The sequence below is a fragment of the Aptenodytes patagonicus genome, chromosome 7, assembly GCF_965638725.1.
Source record: "Aptenodytes patagonicus chromosome 7, bAptPat1.pri.cur, whole genome shotgun sequence".
In the NCBI taxonomy this organism is placed as follows: Eukaryota; Metazoa; Chordata; class Aves; order Sphenisciformes; family Spheniscidae; genus Aptenodytes; species Aptenodytes patagonicus.
In genome coordinates, this window is record NC_134955.1 from 57018155 (window position 1) to 57038749 (window position 20595).

Sequence of the window (20595 nt, forward strand, 5' to 3'; positions counted from 1 at the left end):
AACCTAAGGCAAAAAAGAGTAAGATTACAAGTATCCATAATTGTGGGTGCCCAATGTAATTTCTTTAGAGTACCTGGCAGCACATACTGCAGCTCCTGTTGGCTTCCACTGCAATGGCCAGTACTCACCACCTTCAGATACTCAAGCCTCCAGGGCCAAGGCAGGCTCCCAGAAAATGAAGTACACAGAACAGGGGAACAGCTTTGAAAAACGTGGTGTGAATGAGTTGTCCCATTCCTCAGGGCAAGATCTCATGCCTGCAGACAAAAGACTGCTGCTCCTCTTCTCAGGCTCTCCTGCCACCTTTTAAATTCTGCAAAAAAAAATTGAAGCATGCTACAAGCAAAAGCTTTTTTCTTTCCTTTTCTATGGCAAATGCACTTTGCTCTGACTGAAGCTGAAATTTGGTGGACAGAATAGTGCTTAGCTAAAACCTACCTGATAAGACATGAACAGAAGGAGGCTGAGTTTGTCCTGGATCACTTTTAATTGTGGCATTTTTTGGTTGGTCTTTGCAAATTACAAAAAAAACAAACAAAGAATTTATTTTTGAAAAGCAAACCAAAAAACTTTTGCTATTCAAATTTTCATATTGACAACTCTCAATGTCATTTCAACCTATTGAAGTGCTGCAAAGATTCTTTAAGCTAGGAGAGTAATTAAATGTGGAAAAAATTACAATAGAGATAATTTCTTTTATAAAACTGATCACTTAATAATAAACACATTTTCAGATGCATAAGACCTTCTTCGGCACTTGTATCAGGCCATCTCAGCTACAATAACATTGAGAATGCAGTCCTTGCTTCAAAAGCAAAGATATTTGAGTATTTCACAGAAAAGATCGCAAGGTTTCTATACTGATAAAACAACAATTGGTTTCCAAGCATCATTCCTATAAACAGCAAAACTGGGTGATTTTTTTCCCAGAAAATACATTCCCTGAGACAAATGGCTGGCATGCATCATTTCAGACCAAATCGTTACAGTTTTTAAAAGTTATAAAAAACTTGAACGCAACTTTCTTAAGTCAGAAAGTGTCAGTTGGCTAGAATTATTTGCTGTGTCCCTTAATCTAGCTGTAATTAATTTTTGGAATAAAGATATAGCTGGAAGTAAAAGTGGAGATTTTAGACTTTCTAGATTGTTGTTGTTACTCACAGACTAACAGCTCTTTTCTAGAGAAGCTCAAGTGTTATATTCCTCACGCTTCTGGATGCTCTTCTGGTGCACATTTGTTTTGTAAGGAGAAGTCACTTCTGAGGTAAAGGTAGTTTGATCCATTACAGGCCAAATTATCTCCTGGCCTTGGCTGAAATTAGAGATATTATATAGCAAAAAATTAATAAAAATTTGTGCTGCTTTTCTCTCTCTTAATATTTCTTAAATGTCTTCTCAAGCAGCTCAATTTCTATTCCAACGTGCAGTGGTGAGGGCAGATCTTCAAATTGCTCATGACAGAGGTTATGTGCCTTCTGGCAGATAACGGAGACCTGTCTTTCACTGAGACTTGGGTATTGTATTTTTTTCTTTATAGGACTTCAGTGTATTTTTGCTCCTAAAAGAGGACCCTGAAGATGCCCTTGAAATAGAAAATGAGGTGCTGAGATCTGAAATGATGGAAAGAGATACTTTAACATCTCATTCTTCCATGAAGCTATTTCAGCTAATTCTACTTTTATCTGGGCAAAAATGCAAATTTTAAGGCTTTTAACAGTTGGGGTTTTTTAATCTGAATATGCCAGCATCCAGGTGTGCTCACTGTAGAGTTTTTTTGTTGTTCTGTTTTTTAAGCTCAGGAAAGATGGGCAAAGGGGTAAGAGAGAGAACTCTGACTTCAAACTTCAAATCTTTATTCTATCATAATTTCTGGGGTGTGGGAAGGAGAGGTGTTAACTTTTTTTTTCCTTTTTTTTTTCTTTAATTTGAATGAAAGGTGTCCCTTCTTCCAACCTTGGTATGTATAAATTATAAAATCTTTGGAGTAAGGACAATACATCTTCAGAGGGTGTAGCACACAAACTCCACATTAATACCAGAAGTCCAGAAGGGTTTTGTCCTTTGTTGCTCCAAAAACCCCTAGTATAACTAGAAAAGGCAGAGAGAAAGGCACGAAAGATAACCAAAAGCATGGAATGGCTTCTGTACAAGGAACAACTAGACAGACCAGGATTCTTTAGTCTTGAAGAAAGATGACTACAGGGATATGGTAAGAGACTTACAGCATTCTAGGTGGCCTGCAGAATAAAAGCCAATTATTCACGGTTTCTCAAATTACATAATGAGGAATCAAGTAACAGGTTCAAATAACAAGTGGATACTTTTTCAGATGTTCCTTAATAATCTTTTGAGCTCATTGCTAGAGGGCACTGTATAGAAAAAAGAATAACAACAAGAGTTCAACCAGCAATTAGACAAATTTAGAGAAAACAAATCTCTGAAGGGGCATTAAACCCAAAGATGCTTCCTCTGGGGGAGCAAGTCCTTGACCTGCAGATTTCTGGACTCCAGAACTTTTTGGACTACCTAACTGTAGTTGGGTACAGTGGCGTAAGCATTACTATATGCTTGTTCTGTGCATCTTTGGCATCAGCTAATGGCAAGGGGACACCTGACCAGCTGGACTGTGGTCTGGCTCCATTCGGCCGCTTTTATGCCCATTAACACCACAGCGTGTTTGGCCTTTACTGGACATCTTATAAGGCAGTTCTGGGAAATCTTCCCTTTGGCTAGCTCTGTCTGTCCTTTTCCCACTGATGGGAAAGAAGCAGCAGTGAGACATGAAATACCTGTTCGGGGCTGCTGGTCGGTTCTTCTTCTCCTTCCCCATTGCAGCTGCTGCTTTGGGGACAGGAGCCCCTCAGGCTCTGCAGGACGGGGCTCAGCAGACACTAGGTGAAGAGGGAGCCTAAGAGATCTGTTCCCCATCATTGTGTCCACAATATGCAACTTTTATCTTTCAGCACTAACTGTTCATTGCAGCAGAGCAGTAAATTGTCTGACAATGGAACACACACATCATCAGGTTTTTTTTAGAACCAGTGCATTTGCACACATTACAGAGGGATTCATGCAAACAAAACAAACATAGACCATGTCATTCTTCCTCTCTTCTTGCTGATAGAGGGTATCAGGAGTTAATCTCGGGAAGAGTGGGAGGGAGGAAATACTCTTTTGACTGAAAAGGTCTGAAAAGAAATACCGAGTATTTAAAAGGAGGAAAGTGGCAAGTGTGTGCTGCAGTACCAACCGAGAGTCAAACACTTCTGCTTCTGAGCATTAGCACCAAGCAGCCAAGCACAGTGCTGTGTATCAGGAAAATGGATTGTGAACACAACATAGGCCAGTCTAAACCAACAAGAATTATACTGAAATTTCACCACTGTTTGGGCCCAGCCAGAAAATTAATCATCTCTGGATTTGTGAAATTTGGAGTTTGAATCGTAAACAGTTCCAGTTGTGTTTTAAATAGATTGTTAATTTTGATCAATAACAATTCATTCTTCATAGTGCATCTCGTATCAAAGGGGAGAGGGCTATGAGTTAAAGGGTGACTTACTCTCATTTCAGTCAGGTTGGTTTCTTTCACAAACCAGGACTCATGAAGCTTTATGAATCCTGGTATGGGAGACCTTGCTGTAGGTGGAGGAGCCAAAGGCTGTTTGTGAGTCTATGGATAGCACTGTCTGCACAGAGGCAGGTGAAGGAGGGTCTGTAGTGTTTAAGGATCATTATTCTGCTACAGATCATAGCTTTGTTTCTAAGATAAGGATACTTGTATTCAAAATATCCAGTCTTTTTATAATAGCGCTTAGGTATCCTGAGCATTTCAGGGTTGTGCATGGTCCCAGAGATGTAAATGAGGAGAAGGAAGGTAAAACTGTAAAACTGGCTGCAAGTCCTTTGCCTCCTCTGAGTTCTGAGCTGCCTGGGGGACAAAAACAGCTGCCAGAACAAGCTGGATCAGAGCCATGGTGGGGAGCAGGATGAGCCCTGTAATGCATTACTTATTTGAATTCTGTCCTCTCAGAATAACCTCTTTGCTGCTGAGTGCCTGCCTTTATTCTAGAGGAGGTCTCACATTGCTGAGACCTTTGGAAATATCCTGGCTGTAGTGCTATAAATAGTGTGTATCTCCCACTGACTAAAACCTGCCAGCATAGCAGCAGCCTGACATGGGTTTATTTTCCTGCTTGAGGATCACATAAGTGCTTGTGTCCTCTCTCCACTGAGACATCTCTTCGCTTTAGGCACTGGTCTCTCTGCTCACTGCTGGGGAGTGTTATTGAACCTGGCTCACATTCCTGCTCTTTCTGATCTTTTTTCTCTAATGACAGACCTCTTCCTGGGCAACTTTCCTTGTCTCCCCTCTCCCTTCTCTTATGGCAGGTCTTTGCTTTTCTCAGGTATTCTGATTTCTACTGTATATTAGTTTCTGCTCATTCCATTTCAATTCATCTGCTATTCATACATACTGCACACTGCCTGTGCAAGCTGCTGTGTCTGAATGAGCTTTTAGTGAAACTTCTTATGGTCCCAGAGCTTCTCTTGGCCTTATCCTGCATTTATATGGTGCCTTTCAGTTCTGTGAAATCCAACTCTAAAAATAAATGCAAATGTGCATCCCTGCACCTGCCAGTACTTCTCTGAGCAGGATCTTGACTGATAGCTGACAGCATGTTGTGCAGTGGAGTTTAGGAGAGGACTTAGGCAGTCCAAATGGCACAAGGGTCGTGAGTGGATACAAAGTAATCATAGAAATGAGAATATACCAATGTAATCCTTAGAAAAAGGACTGCGAACAAGCACAAATATGTGTGCTAACTTTGCCTTCCTTCCACAGGGCACTGGCAGCAGTGCGGTATCCACTTAACTGCCCTGCTCAGCATCTTGCCTGGGGGCTGCCCAGGACTTGCACCCAGCACCCAGCTTTCCCAAGTCTGCCCTTGGAGGAAAATGAGGTTAAAAGAACTTGTTAGGCGAAAAGGAACAAAACTCCGCTTGGCTGTGATGTTCAAGTGGGGTTAAATCCTCGAGCCTCTCCTCCCTGCTAGGTAATTCGAGCACTTCTTTGTGAGATAAGGGAAGGTGTCAGCTCCAGCAGCATCTGAACTCATACTCTGCTTTGCACGATTTCTGTGCCCTCTTCAGTTTGCTAAGCAAAACGAGTTTCCTCTGTGTGTTTCTTATCCCCAAAGGGTGGAACTATCCTTAGAAAATTAAAGCTCTCTTATCTCTTAATGTGTCATCACAACTAATAGCCTGGGGACTGTAAACAAGTTTAAATATCAAAACAATATGGCTGGTGATTATCTGTGATTATGGATTAAGAATACAAAATTTGTGCTCGCTGATATTCAAGCCAGATTGAATAAAAGGAGCCAGATCCTCAGCCGGTGTAAACAGCGGTAGCTCAGCTGAACTTGGGGGAGGGAGGCTGCTTTGTACCAGCTGAGCATCCGACCCTGGGAGCTTTTCAAAAGTTTTCATTCTTGTTTTTCAAAGTGCCAGATAACACATGACAGCATGGGCTGATCAGGAGGAGTGCTGAGGGCCCCCGGCAGAGCCCAGACTGTCCTCCCCTCCTCTGACTTCCCAGGAGCTCTGCTTCTGCTGGCTGCGCCCTCCACTCGCAGCCTCTTTGGGGAGCTCATAAATAATGACTTAGAAGAGAAATGATTTAAGATTACAAAACTTTTTCAAGAGCAAGTCAAGGTACCAGCATATTCAAAAGCTGACAGATATGTTGGGGCAGGTACTTTGCGAGGGATGTGCTTTTTACCTTCGATGCGACAAACATACTGCAGTAAATTCATGAACGTGCACTTGCTGCTGCCTTTTCCAAAGCCCTGCCGCTAAGCCATCACCTTTAGCTCAGTCACGGCTCATGCTGAGAGTGAAGAGACAAGTAAGGATTATCTCCTTTTGCTAGAAATACTTTGCCTGGTTCACTGGACTGTTTGCAATGACAATGATATGCAACAGGTCCCACAGATCTGGGGAGATGGTAGTGGGTGTATTTTATAGCACTATTGGATTTGAAATTTTTCATGTTAGCGTCTCCCTGTTTTGGAAGTATTTGCAGGGCCTCACTTTTGTTATGGATCATTTTCTGACACAGACTGGGCAGTTCTTCAAGGAATCCAACAGATGAGAAACTGAGGCAGAGAGAGACTAAGTGGATTTCCCGTAGATGTATAAGAAGTCAGCAGTAGCGCAAGGAGATCAATAGTGCAAGGAGTGTCCTAACCACTGAACTGTCCTTATCTCCCTCATGCAATGCAGAATACATGGAATACATATCTTTTCACGGATAGCTTTTCGAAATACATGTCTTTTCAAAAGGCTGATGTTAGGTTAACAATAAATCTTACAAAATAAAGTAGAAAACACATTAATTTTGATGTGGCAGGAAAGCGCTTTCCTAATGAAGTAGTCATTAAATAAGAAGGATAGTTATTAAAGAACTGGTAAATCTAGTGCTCTCTATCCTTCCTATCTCAGCAGTTCTAGCAGTAGTTCTGGGTAAGGAAAAGGAGTGTTTCTGACAAGCATGAAGTCCCACCAGAAAAATATGAAAGGAGCAATGTGTCATAAGAGTCTTAAAAATATGAAACAATATTAAATAAATGAAATCAATTTCCAGAAGAGAATAATAATGGCTGAAAAATGGTACCCAGAGAGCCAGAAGACTTTTCTATTTTCTTAATTGGGGTAATTATACTAAAACTGACAGCAAATATTTTCCCAGTAGCAAAAAACACCCACAAACCCCAGCCAGCCAAAATACCGCTCTGAGCATGAGATCTGTGAAGGTTAAAGGCTTGAGTCTGTCATTAGGAGAGTGCTCCTCTTCTCCCAAGGTCAGTCTTTAAATGTGGAGAAGTAATTTTGATTCTGGTCTCCTCACAGTTCCAAGTCAACGCTTACCTTGATTTCAACAGTGCTAAATTTGGCAAAGTATTAATATAATTGTATTTGGTCCCAGTCTTGTCCTGTTTGAATTTTAAATGCCTTTTAATACCAAGCCCATTGTGCTCTCTTTCTCTCATAGTTTAGGTGATGTATAAAATAGTGAGGAGTGTGGACCCGCTGGAGCAATCCCTCCAGGGAAACTAATGGTGCCAGTGTCCACGGTACACGTATTTTGGGGGTTTTACTTCAGACGAGCTTTTGTCTGGACCCCTGCTCCCATGGACTGAAATTTCTTTTATTGTTTTTACAGCACATGAAGAGCTCCTGGAGCACATATTTGGGTATAGTTTCATCCAAAAAGGATGCAGTTCATGCAGTCCCAGGCTCCATCATAGCGTGAGCCAAATACAGCACATAGACATGACTGGAGCAACAGAGATGACCTCCAACAGATCACACTGTGCATCAGCCCATGTATAAACTCGCAGCTGCTGTTGTCTCTTTGTTGTTCCTTCATGTTCATCGTGGCCCCGGTCACCAGCTTGTCCATGCATATTTCACTGCATCACACTGAGGACCTTCTCCCTCAGTTAAGGCCCCTTAGTGGGAGAGAAATAATCTGGCAGTCTGAGTCGCGTTGGCAATGTTTGGATTTGAAACCACTCGGTATCTCCTTGCTATTAATTAGAACTTGCAAAGAGGAGAAGAGAGATTGTACAACCTCAGATCAGAGATTGTGCAGCCCAGGGACCCCCTCTCTCACAGTATCCAGTAAAGGGTGACCGGGAAAGACTTTAATAACAAGGCAAGGATGTGGTGGTACGTCCCCAGCATACTTTCTTAGCTTCCAAAAAATTCACAACTCAAGGATTTCCTAAGCCAGAGGCTTTGTCTTTATATGCCTTTGATATGTTTTTTTCTTTTGTGAATTATTTAGCTACTTTTAGATTATGTTAATTTTAGGATCTACAGCGTCCTGCAGGAAGGAGTTTGACAGTTTAACTTCATGCTGCACAGTTTGGATTTATTAAGAAAAGACTGGGGATGTTAATAAGAGGGGTTCAGATGCCTCCATGCTGCCTCTGCTCACAGGATTGTCTTAGCACATGTGGTGCAGTCACCATGCCCAAGTTAAGAGTGTCGGTGGATGCAGTGCATGTGCAAATCTACCCCAGCTGGGGCTCTGCACTGCTCTGTGTGGGTTTAGGTTGATGTGAATGGGAAACTCTTTCCAAACCATGGGATGCAGAGAGACCCATTGTACCTTCTCTGGCTTTTTTCAGAACCAGAAGGGCTTGGCCCACAAGATGCTTGTGTATGACTGTATTTCTGTGGGAGCCAGAGGTGCTGAATCAAGAGCGCTCGGCTCTGTGGGAACCAGCCAGCAGGGACTTCACCCTCCTCTCGAATCCTTGTGTTCCAGGCCTGGGATTTTATCAGATCCTATTTGTGATCCCACTTGATTTTTCAAATAAACAATGAAATGTAAACATTTGGCCAGAGGGAAAAACTCCCAGTTACTGAAGGGGAAAAGAACATGATATCCAAATGACTCATGGCTTTGTGGGTGAAGTAATGACAGCGTGTCATAGCTTGGGATGTGGGTTTGTGGTCCAATGCCACACAGAGTGGATGCGCTTGTGTTGTGAGGCTAATGTAAATGGCTTTGGTAGGAATTCTCCTGTGACTTACTAGAGCCAATTTGCTTGTTAAGACTGCATGGTGGCAATTAATAAAGTAGGGAGGGCACCCACCAGATGCAAAGCTGAACTAAGCCCTCCTCTGGACATAAGCCAGTGGCAAATATGACGAAGCCCTTCTGCTGCTGGAAGAGTTAGGTCCTGCAGGAAGAGTTTCAGGTGTCTGTGGCTGGAGGAACAGTGGGGACCAGGGAGTTTCTGAGGGCTGGAAGAGAACCTGGAGGGGGGCAGCAGGAACCAGCGTGCCCTGGGAGGTGCCTGGTGCCTCTGAAGTTTTGCTCTCCTGGGGCAGGTTACCCAAAGACCTGCTGGATGACCACACTGATGTCTGATGCAGTATCCCTCTGCCTGGTGCCCCCTGCTCCTGCTGACTTGCGTCTGCCGTGGGTACCCTCAGGTTACTGCCTGTCTCGTTCTTGTTTTCTGCTGAATCACTTGGTGACGCTAAGCCAAAACATGTAAATGCTAATGCATATACTTAATGCATAAGTATAAAGGCCAGCAGCACCTCCGTAGAGCCCCGCTTCTGCCTTACCACTAATTGCTTGTACCTGATGGGATTCAACCACGACGCCCTTTCTAGGAAGTTGCCAGCAGTTACTCGCTGTCCTATATATGAACAACTTGCAGATGCAACAAAATACAGGTTGTTTTGTCTGGATTCTCTGATTTTCCTCTCAGTCTCTGTGTCACAGGATTTCCTCACCTCTCCCACTCCTTTTAATCCTTTTGCTGTGCAGCCCAGGAGCTCGGTGGAGCTGCAGGTCAGGGTTCCCCTCCGGTGATACCTGCTGGGGGGGGAAATGTGCCTCTGCAGGCAGTGGCCAGTTCCTGGGTAGTCGTTCCCACCCTGAACATCTGTGCTGCGTGGGATCTAGTGGTTTTTCTCCGTGGGTTAGCGGAAGGAGGAATGAGGGAAGTGCCTGTGCCCCCTTTCTCTTCCAACCAAACCCCTCCTATAGGCAGGAGCTGTTGGGGAGCACTTTTTTCTACATCCTACCACTGCTTCCTGCAGCAGAAACATCACGGGTGTTTTGCAGCTTGGGAGACAACAGCAGGGCACCGCCTGAACCCAGCTGTTGGCAGATCAGTTTGCTTTGGGAAACCAGCCAGCCTTTTTCAGTTTTCTGGGGCGCTTTGGTTTGCCTGTGAGATCAGAATTTGCAGCGTTAGATAAGCAGAGATAAATAGAATTTATCCATTTCTAATCTGAACAATCGAATGTTTACCCAGGTCTCAGCACCTGGCTGGAAGAGCAAGGGAGCTTCTTTGTTTGTGGCTCCAGCAGTGAGAGGAGTCAGGGCTAGTCCTGCACTTGAAGAACCTTCTTTTTTAAGCAGTTCAGGGGCTGGGGCTGCTGCTTGGGAAATGGCTGTATCCTCCCTGCAGGCAGATCAATACATTTCAGCTCACTGCACTGCAAGTAACTTTTCATCGTACATTAAGAATGAGGAAAATAAAAGCCAAGATGGATGTTATTTTGGTTTTGCTTTTATTTTGAATTATTTATTGGGAAGTCACTGCTGTCTTCCTTCTTGTCAGGAGACAAAATGCCTTTGTCTTTGGTGTTTTTTCCTATTAAAAAGAAACAAGGTCTTCCCAGTTTTATTTCCCTCACCCTCTTGCTTCTTGGTGCTGAAGTGTAAATCTAGGGTCTCTGCAACCTGACAAGGTGGTCTCCTGCAGTCCTAATGCAGGCAAAGTCCCCACTGTGTGGAGTCACACCTCATTCGTACATTTCTAACCAGTTTTATAACGACATTGCAGATGAGTTATATGTGTTACGAATGATTGGTAATGACTCTCTCATAAGCCGAGAGTGTTATGGAGGGTTATAAGTAATCTACAGGCTAGCTGAACTATCATTTTAATTAAGCATTTACTAAATAACTAATAAAAATATTAATCCTTTTAAAGTGAATTCTTAATATTAAGTGTTATGTGGCAAAAATTCTGCAATTGGCTCCGCTGTTAATATGAGCTTGGAAACTCAAACTAACAATCCATTTTGATGTTTTTCTTCCTAAATCTAGGTTATCCTGAAGGGAAGGATAAAGAAACTGGCCACCAAGATGGTAATCACTAGTGGAAATGAAGAAGATAAAGGGAGTCAAGAAAAGGAAAGCAAAGAAGAAACCATCTTGGCAATGCTTGGAATTATTGGGACAATTCTGAACCTCATTGTGATCATTTTTGTGTATATTTACACAACGTTGTAAACTAGAAGACATGCAAGTAGACCAGATAAAATGGCCATTAAGAGTGACGACAAACATTGCTGACTATTGACAAGTTGTTTAATCAGAATTGACTGTGTATTATATTAACACATCATAAAAGCACTGCCTGCAGGCAGCGAAGGCTGAAGCACAATTAATTTAACAAGACTTTTTCACACAGTAACAAGCTTAACTCTTCTGTCCTGCCCTCTTCCTTTCGGTTTGGGGGAAAATGACTGCAATTATGTAAGTTGTAGCTTTGAAGAAATCCACGAGGGATATGGTGTTTTAACACAATTAAAAAAAGAAAGAAAGAAAGAAAGAAACTGTACACTAAATACAATTAGAAATGTATACTGTATACTCGCAAAGACTGAACTCAAAGATAGCATCATAGCACAGATCACGTGTCCGTTAGGTCAAATCATTTTTTCCCCTTGTTATTTGCTTTTACTTACATTGAATCTGACAAGCTTTTTATTTAGAATGAACATATGGTGCAATCATGAAAAAAACAATTCCATCGAGTAAGGTCTGCCTAAACCTGATAAAATGTTGGGAGAAATACATGGTTATTTTTCCTTTCTCATTTGCTTAACATCTGTGTCTGTTCATATCAATGTTTATAAATATATATTTTTAATAAATGTGCTATATTTTTAGCATGAACCAAATATTTGGAGACACTTGTATTCATGCAGCTAAATTTTGTTTGATGAAGTGCCCTTTTTGACAATGGATGTTATTTTTCTTAGCAATTATATAGCAGTCTCATTTGCAGCCCTCTCACTGTAGTCTGAAGCAAGCTCACATCATGCTCGTATTGCATGACTTGAAGTTGGAATGTCAGCTGAAAAGCATTGCTGCTTAATATGGGAAATAGCAAAACATTGTAAGGTGACCTTTGGAGACTGGTTGCAGAAAGAAGGCTCTATTTATAGTTAAAAAAAAAAAATGGCAAATGAAAGGAATATTGAGGCATCTCACAAAATATTACAAAATTCACAGAATTTATGGCTTTCAGAATCTGGTCACACTCTCTAAGTACTTATATTGAGAGAAGCGAGCAGAGGTTTATGCAGTTGAAAAGAGAAATTTAGAGAGCCTGTAGTGAGGGGCTTAAGCGAAATCCAGACTGTAAATACAGAGTATATTTTAAATGTGAGGATAATTAACCTTTACGCTTCTCTGACGTGCTGAGGTGGGCGCAGTGAAATTCTCTGACTTGTGTTTTTGGCAGGAATGTACAATGATGATGATCACCATTTTTCTTCAGAGTTCAATACCTATAAACATATGAAGCATTAAAAATATGAGACCCCAATTCTGCCTCAAGCTGCCTAAGTACCTTGCCCATTAACTCTGACATATCCTCTTAAAAAATAGGTCAATTAATTGTTTACTGACTTGTGGTTTGGATTGCGTCCTCAGATGCGCAAGGGGGATTGCTATTGAAGTAAGCTGGAGCTGTAAAAGGTTTGATCCTAGAGTCTCATTGATTTTAGTGATCAGTCCTGTCCCTCTGGAATCAGTAATGAGCTTTTCACCGGTTTCCAGGGGCTAGGACTGGTCTCAAAAATACAGAATTACATTGCAGGATATAAAAGCAAGCCTGGAAAACCCTGAGGTCATAAACAGAGGTGTTTAGTCTCTTGTGGTATCGCACATTCAATAACAAAACCATTAGGAGAAGGGAAAAGGTCAGTAAATAAATTAAAACGAAATCTAATATGAAGACTGAAGGAAAAAAGAGCAAAAATAATCTCATGTCAATGAAAACCCGACAGGGTGAGAGACGTGAGAAAAAGAACAGAGATTTGAACAAGCAGAGAACGGCACAGAAAGTGTGTGCTAAGCACGCCGGGGTGGTTGAGGAAACATTTGTGTTTGGACGGTGCTGGTAGAGCTGCAGGTCTTGGAGAGGGTGAGAAACATTAGTGGCACAGTTCAGTGGAGCTGAGTGAGGCTGATCTTGGTTTTTAATTTATAGTAATTTATTGGTAATTCTAAGGAATTAGCAAACTCTGCTTTTCGATCATCCTGAGTGAAAAAAAATAGATAAAATATATTTGCTTCCACTCTGCATTTTTTCTTCCAGTTAAACTACTGCTGATCACAGCATGTGGCAATGGCATTGGTGCTCATGTCCCAGAGCACACACGCACATACTCCAGGCTCCTGGCTAGCTCCAGCCTGCCCCTCATGCTGGCAGGATCCTTTCTGCAGATGTTTCTCTTGAACGTCTCCTCCTCCTTCTCCAGCAAACACCAAAGCAATCTGCCTGAGGTTCGTACCCATCTTCTAGAGGAGAAGCCTGGGAAAGGCCAGTGTCCGAGTCAAGAGATGAGCTCTGATGCCTGATATTTCTTTGCTTCTCTCTGCATCAAATGATAGTAGCTGTCATCTTCTTGCGGGCATGAAGATACTTAATGAATGAAATTTCATTAAGTACTTCTATTAATATTACAAATTAAAGCTCTGCATTGTAAAACAACATATAACACCCCCACCCCCCTAAAGTAAAGTAGCAACTTTTGCTGCTCATCACAGTTGCATTCCTTCAGACATGGGCCAGCACCTTCACCAGGACAATAGCCAAACATGCTTGAGCTGAACTGGTGGATCAAAAAGCCTAAGGACTCTGTGTTTACTCTGCCTTTCCCAACAGAAGGCCTGTTAGGGGAAGAGTTTCCAGCTGGTGGGTGTGCTGTACTTTGCCTGTTAGTCTTAGTGTAGGCAGTGTGTCCAGGTGCCTACCGCTCTGCTCTGTCAGCAGCCATGTGCTGTACGCTTTGCCACGGGGCTTTTATTGCACCCTGAAATAGGAAGAAAGGTTTATCCCATTCCATAAAAAGTTTAACACTTAATATTTTAATTTTACAGGTTTCTGTTCACAGATAGTTCTAGAAATATCCTGGGGCAAGTACTTCTTAAGTAGATTCATTAAGTATTCATTTAAATAAAAATGAAGAGTTTCCGTTGAGGGCAATTTCTTTACCTTTTATTTGGTATTCATGACCACTGATATGGGAAAAGTATGTTTTCAAGAATGACTGTGGAAGGGAAATGTTTTATACAAAGATCTGAAAGTATGCCTACCCAGGCAGCCGCGCGCAGGCCTGCTTTCGGCTGAATGCCAGTTGGAGACAAATTACCCTCATGCTTTTTTATGTGAGCAGTTTTCAGCATGCACCTATAAGAAATATTAAACTAGGTAACAGATATATCATGGATACCTTGTAGTCAGTAAGTACAGTATAAATAGTTGAATAAAACTTCTCATTACAGGTGCTGAATGGTAAATCTGCTTTGGCAAGGAAAAAGCTGATAGTCTCATTTTTGGCTTGACTTGTAGGTAATGCAAATAGTTTCCAAAGTAAATTTTTTAAAATATTACTCCATTAGTGACAAGAACTTTCATATTTGCATTTGAGTAGAAGGGAATTAATATCCAATATCTTAATAAGATATGAAAACATCACCTTTTGCTTCTGTCAACTAAGAATACCATCGTATTTTTAAATTATCCTATGTAGTTTGATGGTTTGTGTTATGGGAACGAAAAATATTTTCCTGAGGTGACAGGAAGGTGACATTCTCCCTGCTACCATCTGGTGTGTTGTCTGGTGGGGACAGAAGACTTTCAAGAAAGAAGATAAAACTATTTAAATCACATTATGCCCACAACAAAGTGAGGAAAAAGAAAGGCTACCGCTCTCATCTCTGATTCCTATAACTGCCACTGAAAATTCATCATCTCAGGAATCATGTCTTCATACAGGAATATATCTTCTTCTGTGCTAGCTGACAGGGCAGCCTTTTCAATTATGTACCTTTTGCTCCTTCTGCTTGCACCTCTGCAGAATCATGCGGCTCATCGCACCTTAGGACAGTTTTTACATGTACCCAGCCCAGGAGCCTCTGGAAGCTGCTGTTTTGGTTTATTGTGGTGTAAAGGTCTACTATGGGGCAGAGTTTTATTATTTTAAGGACAGTCAGTAATCATCTTCACATTATTGCCTGGTAATCTAGGGGATACTTTGCTGGTTGAATTCCCAGACCCATCCCTCCCTGGGCCAACAGGTAAAGTTTTGATTCAGTAGACGTCCAAATACAAAAAAAGCTTCAGTTACCTTGTGATAAAACTTTAGTATGAAGCATTGCTTAAGTCCAAATGTCTCATAGTTCCATTTAATCTATATCCTGGAGCTCACCCCAAGTGCCCCAAGGTCTCATCCATGTCAGGAAGTCTCACAGTTTCTGAGTGAGAATTAACATTTCAGAGTGCATTGTGGCATAAGCAGACAACTTGGCCCAGAGAGGGGAACAGGGATAAAAAGTAACTGAATTAAAACTCCAGGGAGGCCGCACTGCAGAATTTACTAATTGAATAGTTTGAGGTTTGGCTGGAGTGCTTCGTTTCTGGCTAGCCAGTATTTTGGAGAAAAAATATTGTTCCTTGGAAAGTTTCTGGAAGAAATATGTCTAATTGAAAGAAAGAACCTCATTGAAAATGTTTCAGCAGTAATTTCCAGCAGCAACCTTCCAAAGAAAATACTAACCAGGCTTCCGAGTGACTCTGGCTTGCTTCCCAAGAGTACTTTTTGGCAGCCCAGGAACACACTGCACATATATGTAAGCACCTCTTGTTTACTGAGAGGCTTTGTCTTCTTTGGAGCAGAATGCACAGATTTACAAAGATTTACAAATGAAAGGAATAGTACTTTATGCAGTCAACAACAACAACAACAAATGCTGTTCACCTTTATTTCCAGCAGATACCCTGCAGACACCCTGCAGAACCTGCACTGCTTCCGTGCCTGGCTGTGCATTTTGGAGGCTCTTCCCAAAGGGTCTTATAAACTCAGTGTAGCTTTCCTTCCCCACCACTGGGGAAGAGAAACAAAACCTGTTCAGCGTGGAAGCCTCCACGCCAGGCTGAAATCCCACATGCATCCATATGCATTTATCTACATATGAACCATCTGGTATCCAGTAAGACTCTCCTTGTCTTAAGCATTATGTTTGCTTATTTGCATTTCACCTGGGGACTCAGATGGTGAAAGGCAATTTGTAGGGTTGAAAGCACCCAACTGTTTCCCATGATACAACTTTACATAATGTAGCCGTTACCTAGAAAGGTGCCTGTTCATCCTGAAATACGCCTGTGCAGTGCCACGCACATGGCACACAATTCTCCATGTGTAGTATCTCACCGACAGAGTATCCATGATTGCGAGGGGGGTGGGTTTGGGCTGTAACTGGCCCCTACAGCACAGTTTTGTACCAAAGCCTGGATCCCAAGTCGAGCTCTGTAGAGCGAAAGGACATCCTGCCTTGTTCATAGAAGGTACTTAGCTATGTTCAAGCACTGGGATCCCTTCTTCTGCAACCAGTACAAATTCAGCTTAAGATGATCCATGCACCACTCCTGACCCTCTTGGCAGCGGCAGAACTTCCTTCCACATGGGTAAGGAAAACAGCTTTGGGCTTCCCTAATCTCCTAGAATTGGTAGCAAAGTCCCTCCTGCAAGAGATAGAAGCAAGAGCATCCATTTCTTGCTGACAACAACCAGGTCACTTGGCTGGAGTGTCGATGGAGACACTTTTCCCTCCCATCATCTACATAGCCTGGGAAATGCAAGTTTATTACCTGGTCTCTGGGTTCTCCGCAGGCTCAGTCACCAGTTAGACTCAGGCAGACTTGTTTTATGATGCTGAGACTTTGTTATACTCAAACGCCTCCTGGAGCCAGGTCATCAGGAATAGATGAAAGGCCCCGATATCTTAATCTGGCCTTGATACCATGAAGGTCTCACCATAAGAAGAGCCTCAGTCATTGTCAGTCTCTAGCAGCAAAGTGTTAATGGACTAGCATTAGCAAGGGACACCAGATGGGAGGCACTGAGAGCCAGAGATTGTGCAGAGAAGGCTGGCTGCTTTCCACAGTACTTACTTACCTTCTTGAGGAGCAACCGTATTATGGTGCATTGATATTGGTGGTGGGTAAATATATTAAAAAGTCTGTGTAGCAGGGGAGTGATTTCTCACCTTTAACTCCTGCAAACTTAATGAGAAAAGCTTTATAAATAATTCTGGCTTTGTCAATTTAAGATATGAATTAAAATTTACTATATATGTTTTCAAATTTTAATGTGCTGACTTTTTTCCCTTACCAATCAATTCAATTTTAGTTTTGCAGATACTATTCCTATTTCTGTAATAACGATGGCTAATGCAAAAATGTTGGTATTGGATCCATAAGGAAAGAATGCAGATGACATTGTCAATGTTTTATTAATTTGTTATTGTGGGCAGGAAAAGATAGTCAGTGGTTTTCTTTGCATCCAGTGCACATTGTTAGCAGTATTTTTATAATAATTTGATACCATTATTTCTGGAGCCTAAAGGAATTCTGTGGGACAAAGATTCAACATTTAGAGCTGTGCATTTTCAAACAAATGTCAACAAACAGAGAAGCATATGAAATGTTTGCATTAGCTAAAAGAAGACAATGTCAGACATACGCATTTTTAGCAGATTCAAACTCACAAGTGAGACCACACAACTATCATTCTTACACCCCTGCTGACATTGCATAATACACACCAGGCCATAATTTAGATGCTCAGTCTGCTAAGACTATGCATGTACGTGACTCAGACTAAGAGGCTAAGTTCCTTTACAGTCAATATGCATATGAATATGTATTTACAGGTTTGGGGCAGTAGCTGACAATTAGCTGACAATTCAGCTAGAGCAACGATGCAACTAATCAGACAGGGAAAAATACTAAATTTCCTGTACAACGAAGTATTTCTCTTTGCCTTGTTGACCTTATTTTCAGTTGATCTGTTTGAGACTGGATGATTGATGAGAATGATGCTAAAGCCTGTCTAATATAACCAATGATAGAATCAAGACAATGGATGAATATTCAATTTACATCTTCCGTCAGAAACTAGGCATTTCCCTAAACTGCTTTGAAAAAATCTCAGAGCTGAATATTTTACATTTTCCTTTATATGATTCAACATCAGCCAGCACACTAACTCATTAGTGGCTTTATCATATTTCTATTTTATTGTGTAATAATAGTTATGTACAGTTTCACTGAATTGTGCAAACACTAGCAAATGGATTTTGCATTCTTTGTTGCTTTTTGAGTTTTATAAGCCTCTTTCTAGTACATACTGATCTCCTGTTTTAAAGGTCAAGAAGAGAAATATAACCACATCCTTAGAGCAACATACAATTATGCAAACCTCACTGCAAGTTTGCGTAAGAAGTGTATCGCCTTTTACACAAAACAGGCGGTCTTATTTCTCGAGCTTGTTCATATGGCCAGCCCCAAAGTGACCTCGATACTGTGCTGAGTACGCCACACCTACAAGATTAGGTTATTTTGATTTTAGAAGAAAAAGTTCAGCTGTCAAACTCCTTGAAGCAGTGCATTGCACCTTCTTTGCAATTTACAGAGCAAGCCAAAAAAATCTGATGACCATAGACGATGCTCAGCTCCTGACTGACCTTCCCCTGTGGCTCAGCAGCCCTTGGTGCACCCTGACAGACCTAGTGCCTGGTGCCCTTTATACTTGACGAAAGGCAATAATAGTCAGGCAATTAACTTTCGAAAATTTGAAATATCACCATTACTAATGTGCCTGGTTCCATTGGTGCAAAGATGTAAAATAACACCAGAGCTATTAGCAAGGCAGTAGCCAAACACTAGCATGACTCAACACAGAATCCTCGCTGTTGTGTTTGGATGTTAAAACACCCAAACTTGGGGCTTTCCTCCCACTGCTGTGACCTCTCATCATCAGAGATGCTGAAAAAATGCTTTTTCTACCCACTGAGTATTTGTTGCTTTTTGAAATGGTTTTTGACCTGAGCTGAAGCAAAACCCTCAGCAGTTCAGAGCTTATCACGGAATGGCATTTAGAAATAATTGTTTGTTGCAATTTGGTTTTATATGTTTTAAACATGTTTTGTTTTGGTTGTTTTCCTTTTCTTAATAAAAAATTAACTTCATACTAAAAAGTTGTTTCAGATTAAAATAAAAACTCAGTTCCAAAAAAGCTATAATACTTTGCCCACCTTTCTCCTGAATGAATTTTCATTGGCATCAAAGGAATTCTGTTGAGAAAAAAACCCCAAACTTTTTGTTGAATTATCACCTTCTCACTGAAAACTACCTGGATTACAATGTTCAGACCAACTCTCTCAATCATCAGTAGTCCTTGTGTATGTGGTAGAAGGTATCAAATAAAGATTCTTGATGCTCTGGTTTCTCCAGTTATGTTTTCCCATTTCTCCACTTACTTTCACAAAGATAGATGGTACCTCTCAGGGCCAGCCACAAACCCCACAACTCTTGTGCTTTAACCTCAGCTTCACCGTTTCCTCCCTGAGGTGGCCATCCCCTAAATATGAATTCCAAACCAGAGCCTGTGTCCAGGCAGATGGAGCCCTCAGCCCTGCCTCCCTCTGCGGTGCTGATCCACTTTGGGGATGCTGTCCCATGGACAAACATAACTGCTCAGCAATCGGGACCACTGGCTGCAGGAGGCTGAGACTTGGCTTAAACCTTGCTATGCAAATTGGCAGAGTATTCAGCAAAGAATGCAATTTTTTTTTTTTTTTTTTGCCACTCATAAATATTTTGTAAACTGAGATCACCCCTCGCCGCATAACTTGTGCGTCAGACTGCTTCTTCCGTGAGCTCGGGAGCACTAAGGTGAGGTGGAAAGTGAGAGGCCATGAGATGTCTGCTTGTCGTTGACAATCCTGGAACAAATCTTCAGAGGTACAAAATTCAGCCTGAGAGCACACAGCCGCCTCTTCCCCGTGCCTGGCTGTTGGCCACGTTGTCCCTCGTGCTCTTGGGGGGAGTGAGGGGAGCATGCACATTTTTCCTATCCTAATTGAGTTACATGCTCAGCCGGCTTTACTGTGGCAAAGGCCAGGGCATCAGGGGACCATGGCTGGGGTGCCTCTGGGCTTTGAAAGGTTTCTGTTCAGCATCAAAGTCTTGCCGTGATCAGTGGCCTCCTCATGTTTCCATGGAGCTTATCTATCACCCACTGGCACCAGAGCTTTCCATTTCATGCTGCCCAGGTTATGATTTCAGAGGGAAAACTTGTCACATCTTTCTTTGTCAGTGTTTTTTAAATGTTATACAGAAGAAGCAAAAAAACCCCAATGCCTAATATAAAACAGAAAAGCGGCCAGAGATTTCTTAAGGTGCCCCTGAATATTCCTCCCCAAAACACATCTTTTTTGAGAAGTGGCTCTCAGTAGCTTTGAAGGACCCTTGGCAGCATCTGGTATCACCCTCATCCCCAGCAGTCACCAGTGCTCTGACTCAGGTGGGCTGAAACGGTGTCTTCCTGAATGGGACCATGCCACCTCCTCTGAGGATGTTGTGTGATGCTGCAGTCCCCCACTCTCCATATTTCTGTGTATATGTATTTTCCTATACATAGAACAGAACAGAATAGAATAGAATAGAATAGAATAAAATAGAATACTTCAATTGGAAGGGACCTACAACAATCATCTAGCCCAACTGCCTGACCACTTCAGGGCTGACCAAAAGTTAGAGCATGTTATTAAGGGCGTTGTCCAAATGCCTCTTAAACACTGACAGGCTTGGGGCATTGACCACCTCTCTAGGAAGCCTGTTCCAGTGTTTGACCACCCTCTCAGTAAAGAAATGTTTCCTAATGTCCAGTCTGAACCTCCCCTGGTGCAGCTTT

General features: G+C 41.9%; 1 protein-coding gene across 8 annotated transcripts in view; it reads left to right on the top strand.

The window, feature by feature from the left end:
* Positions 1–19083, top strand: part of TUNAR (transmembrane neural differentiation associated intracellular calcium regulator) — a 177344-nt gene extending 158261 nt beyond the window's left edge. For all 8 annotated transcript variants that reach the window (XM_076345382.1, XM_076345384.1, XM_076345383.1 and 5 more), the window contains one exon: positions 10649–19083. In XM_076345382.1, coding sequence (XP_076201497.1) covers positions 10649–10834 — 186 coding nt within the window. In that variant the 3' untranslated portion in view covers positions 10835–19083. The remainder of the gene's footprint in view (positions 1–10648) is intronic.
* Positions 19084–20595: the final 1512 nt, after the last annotated feature.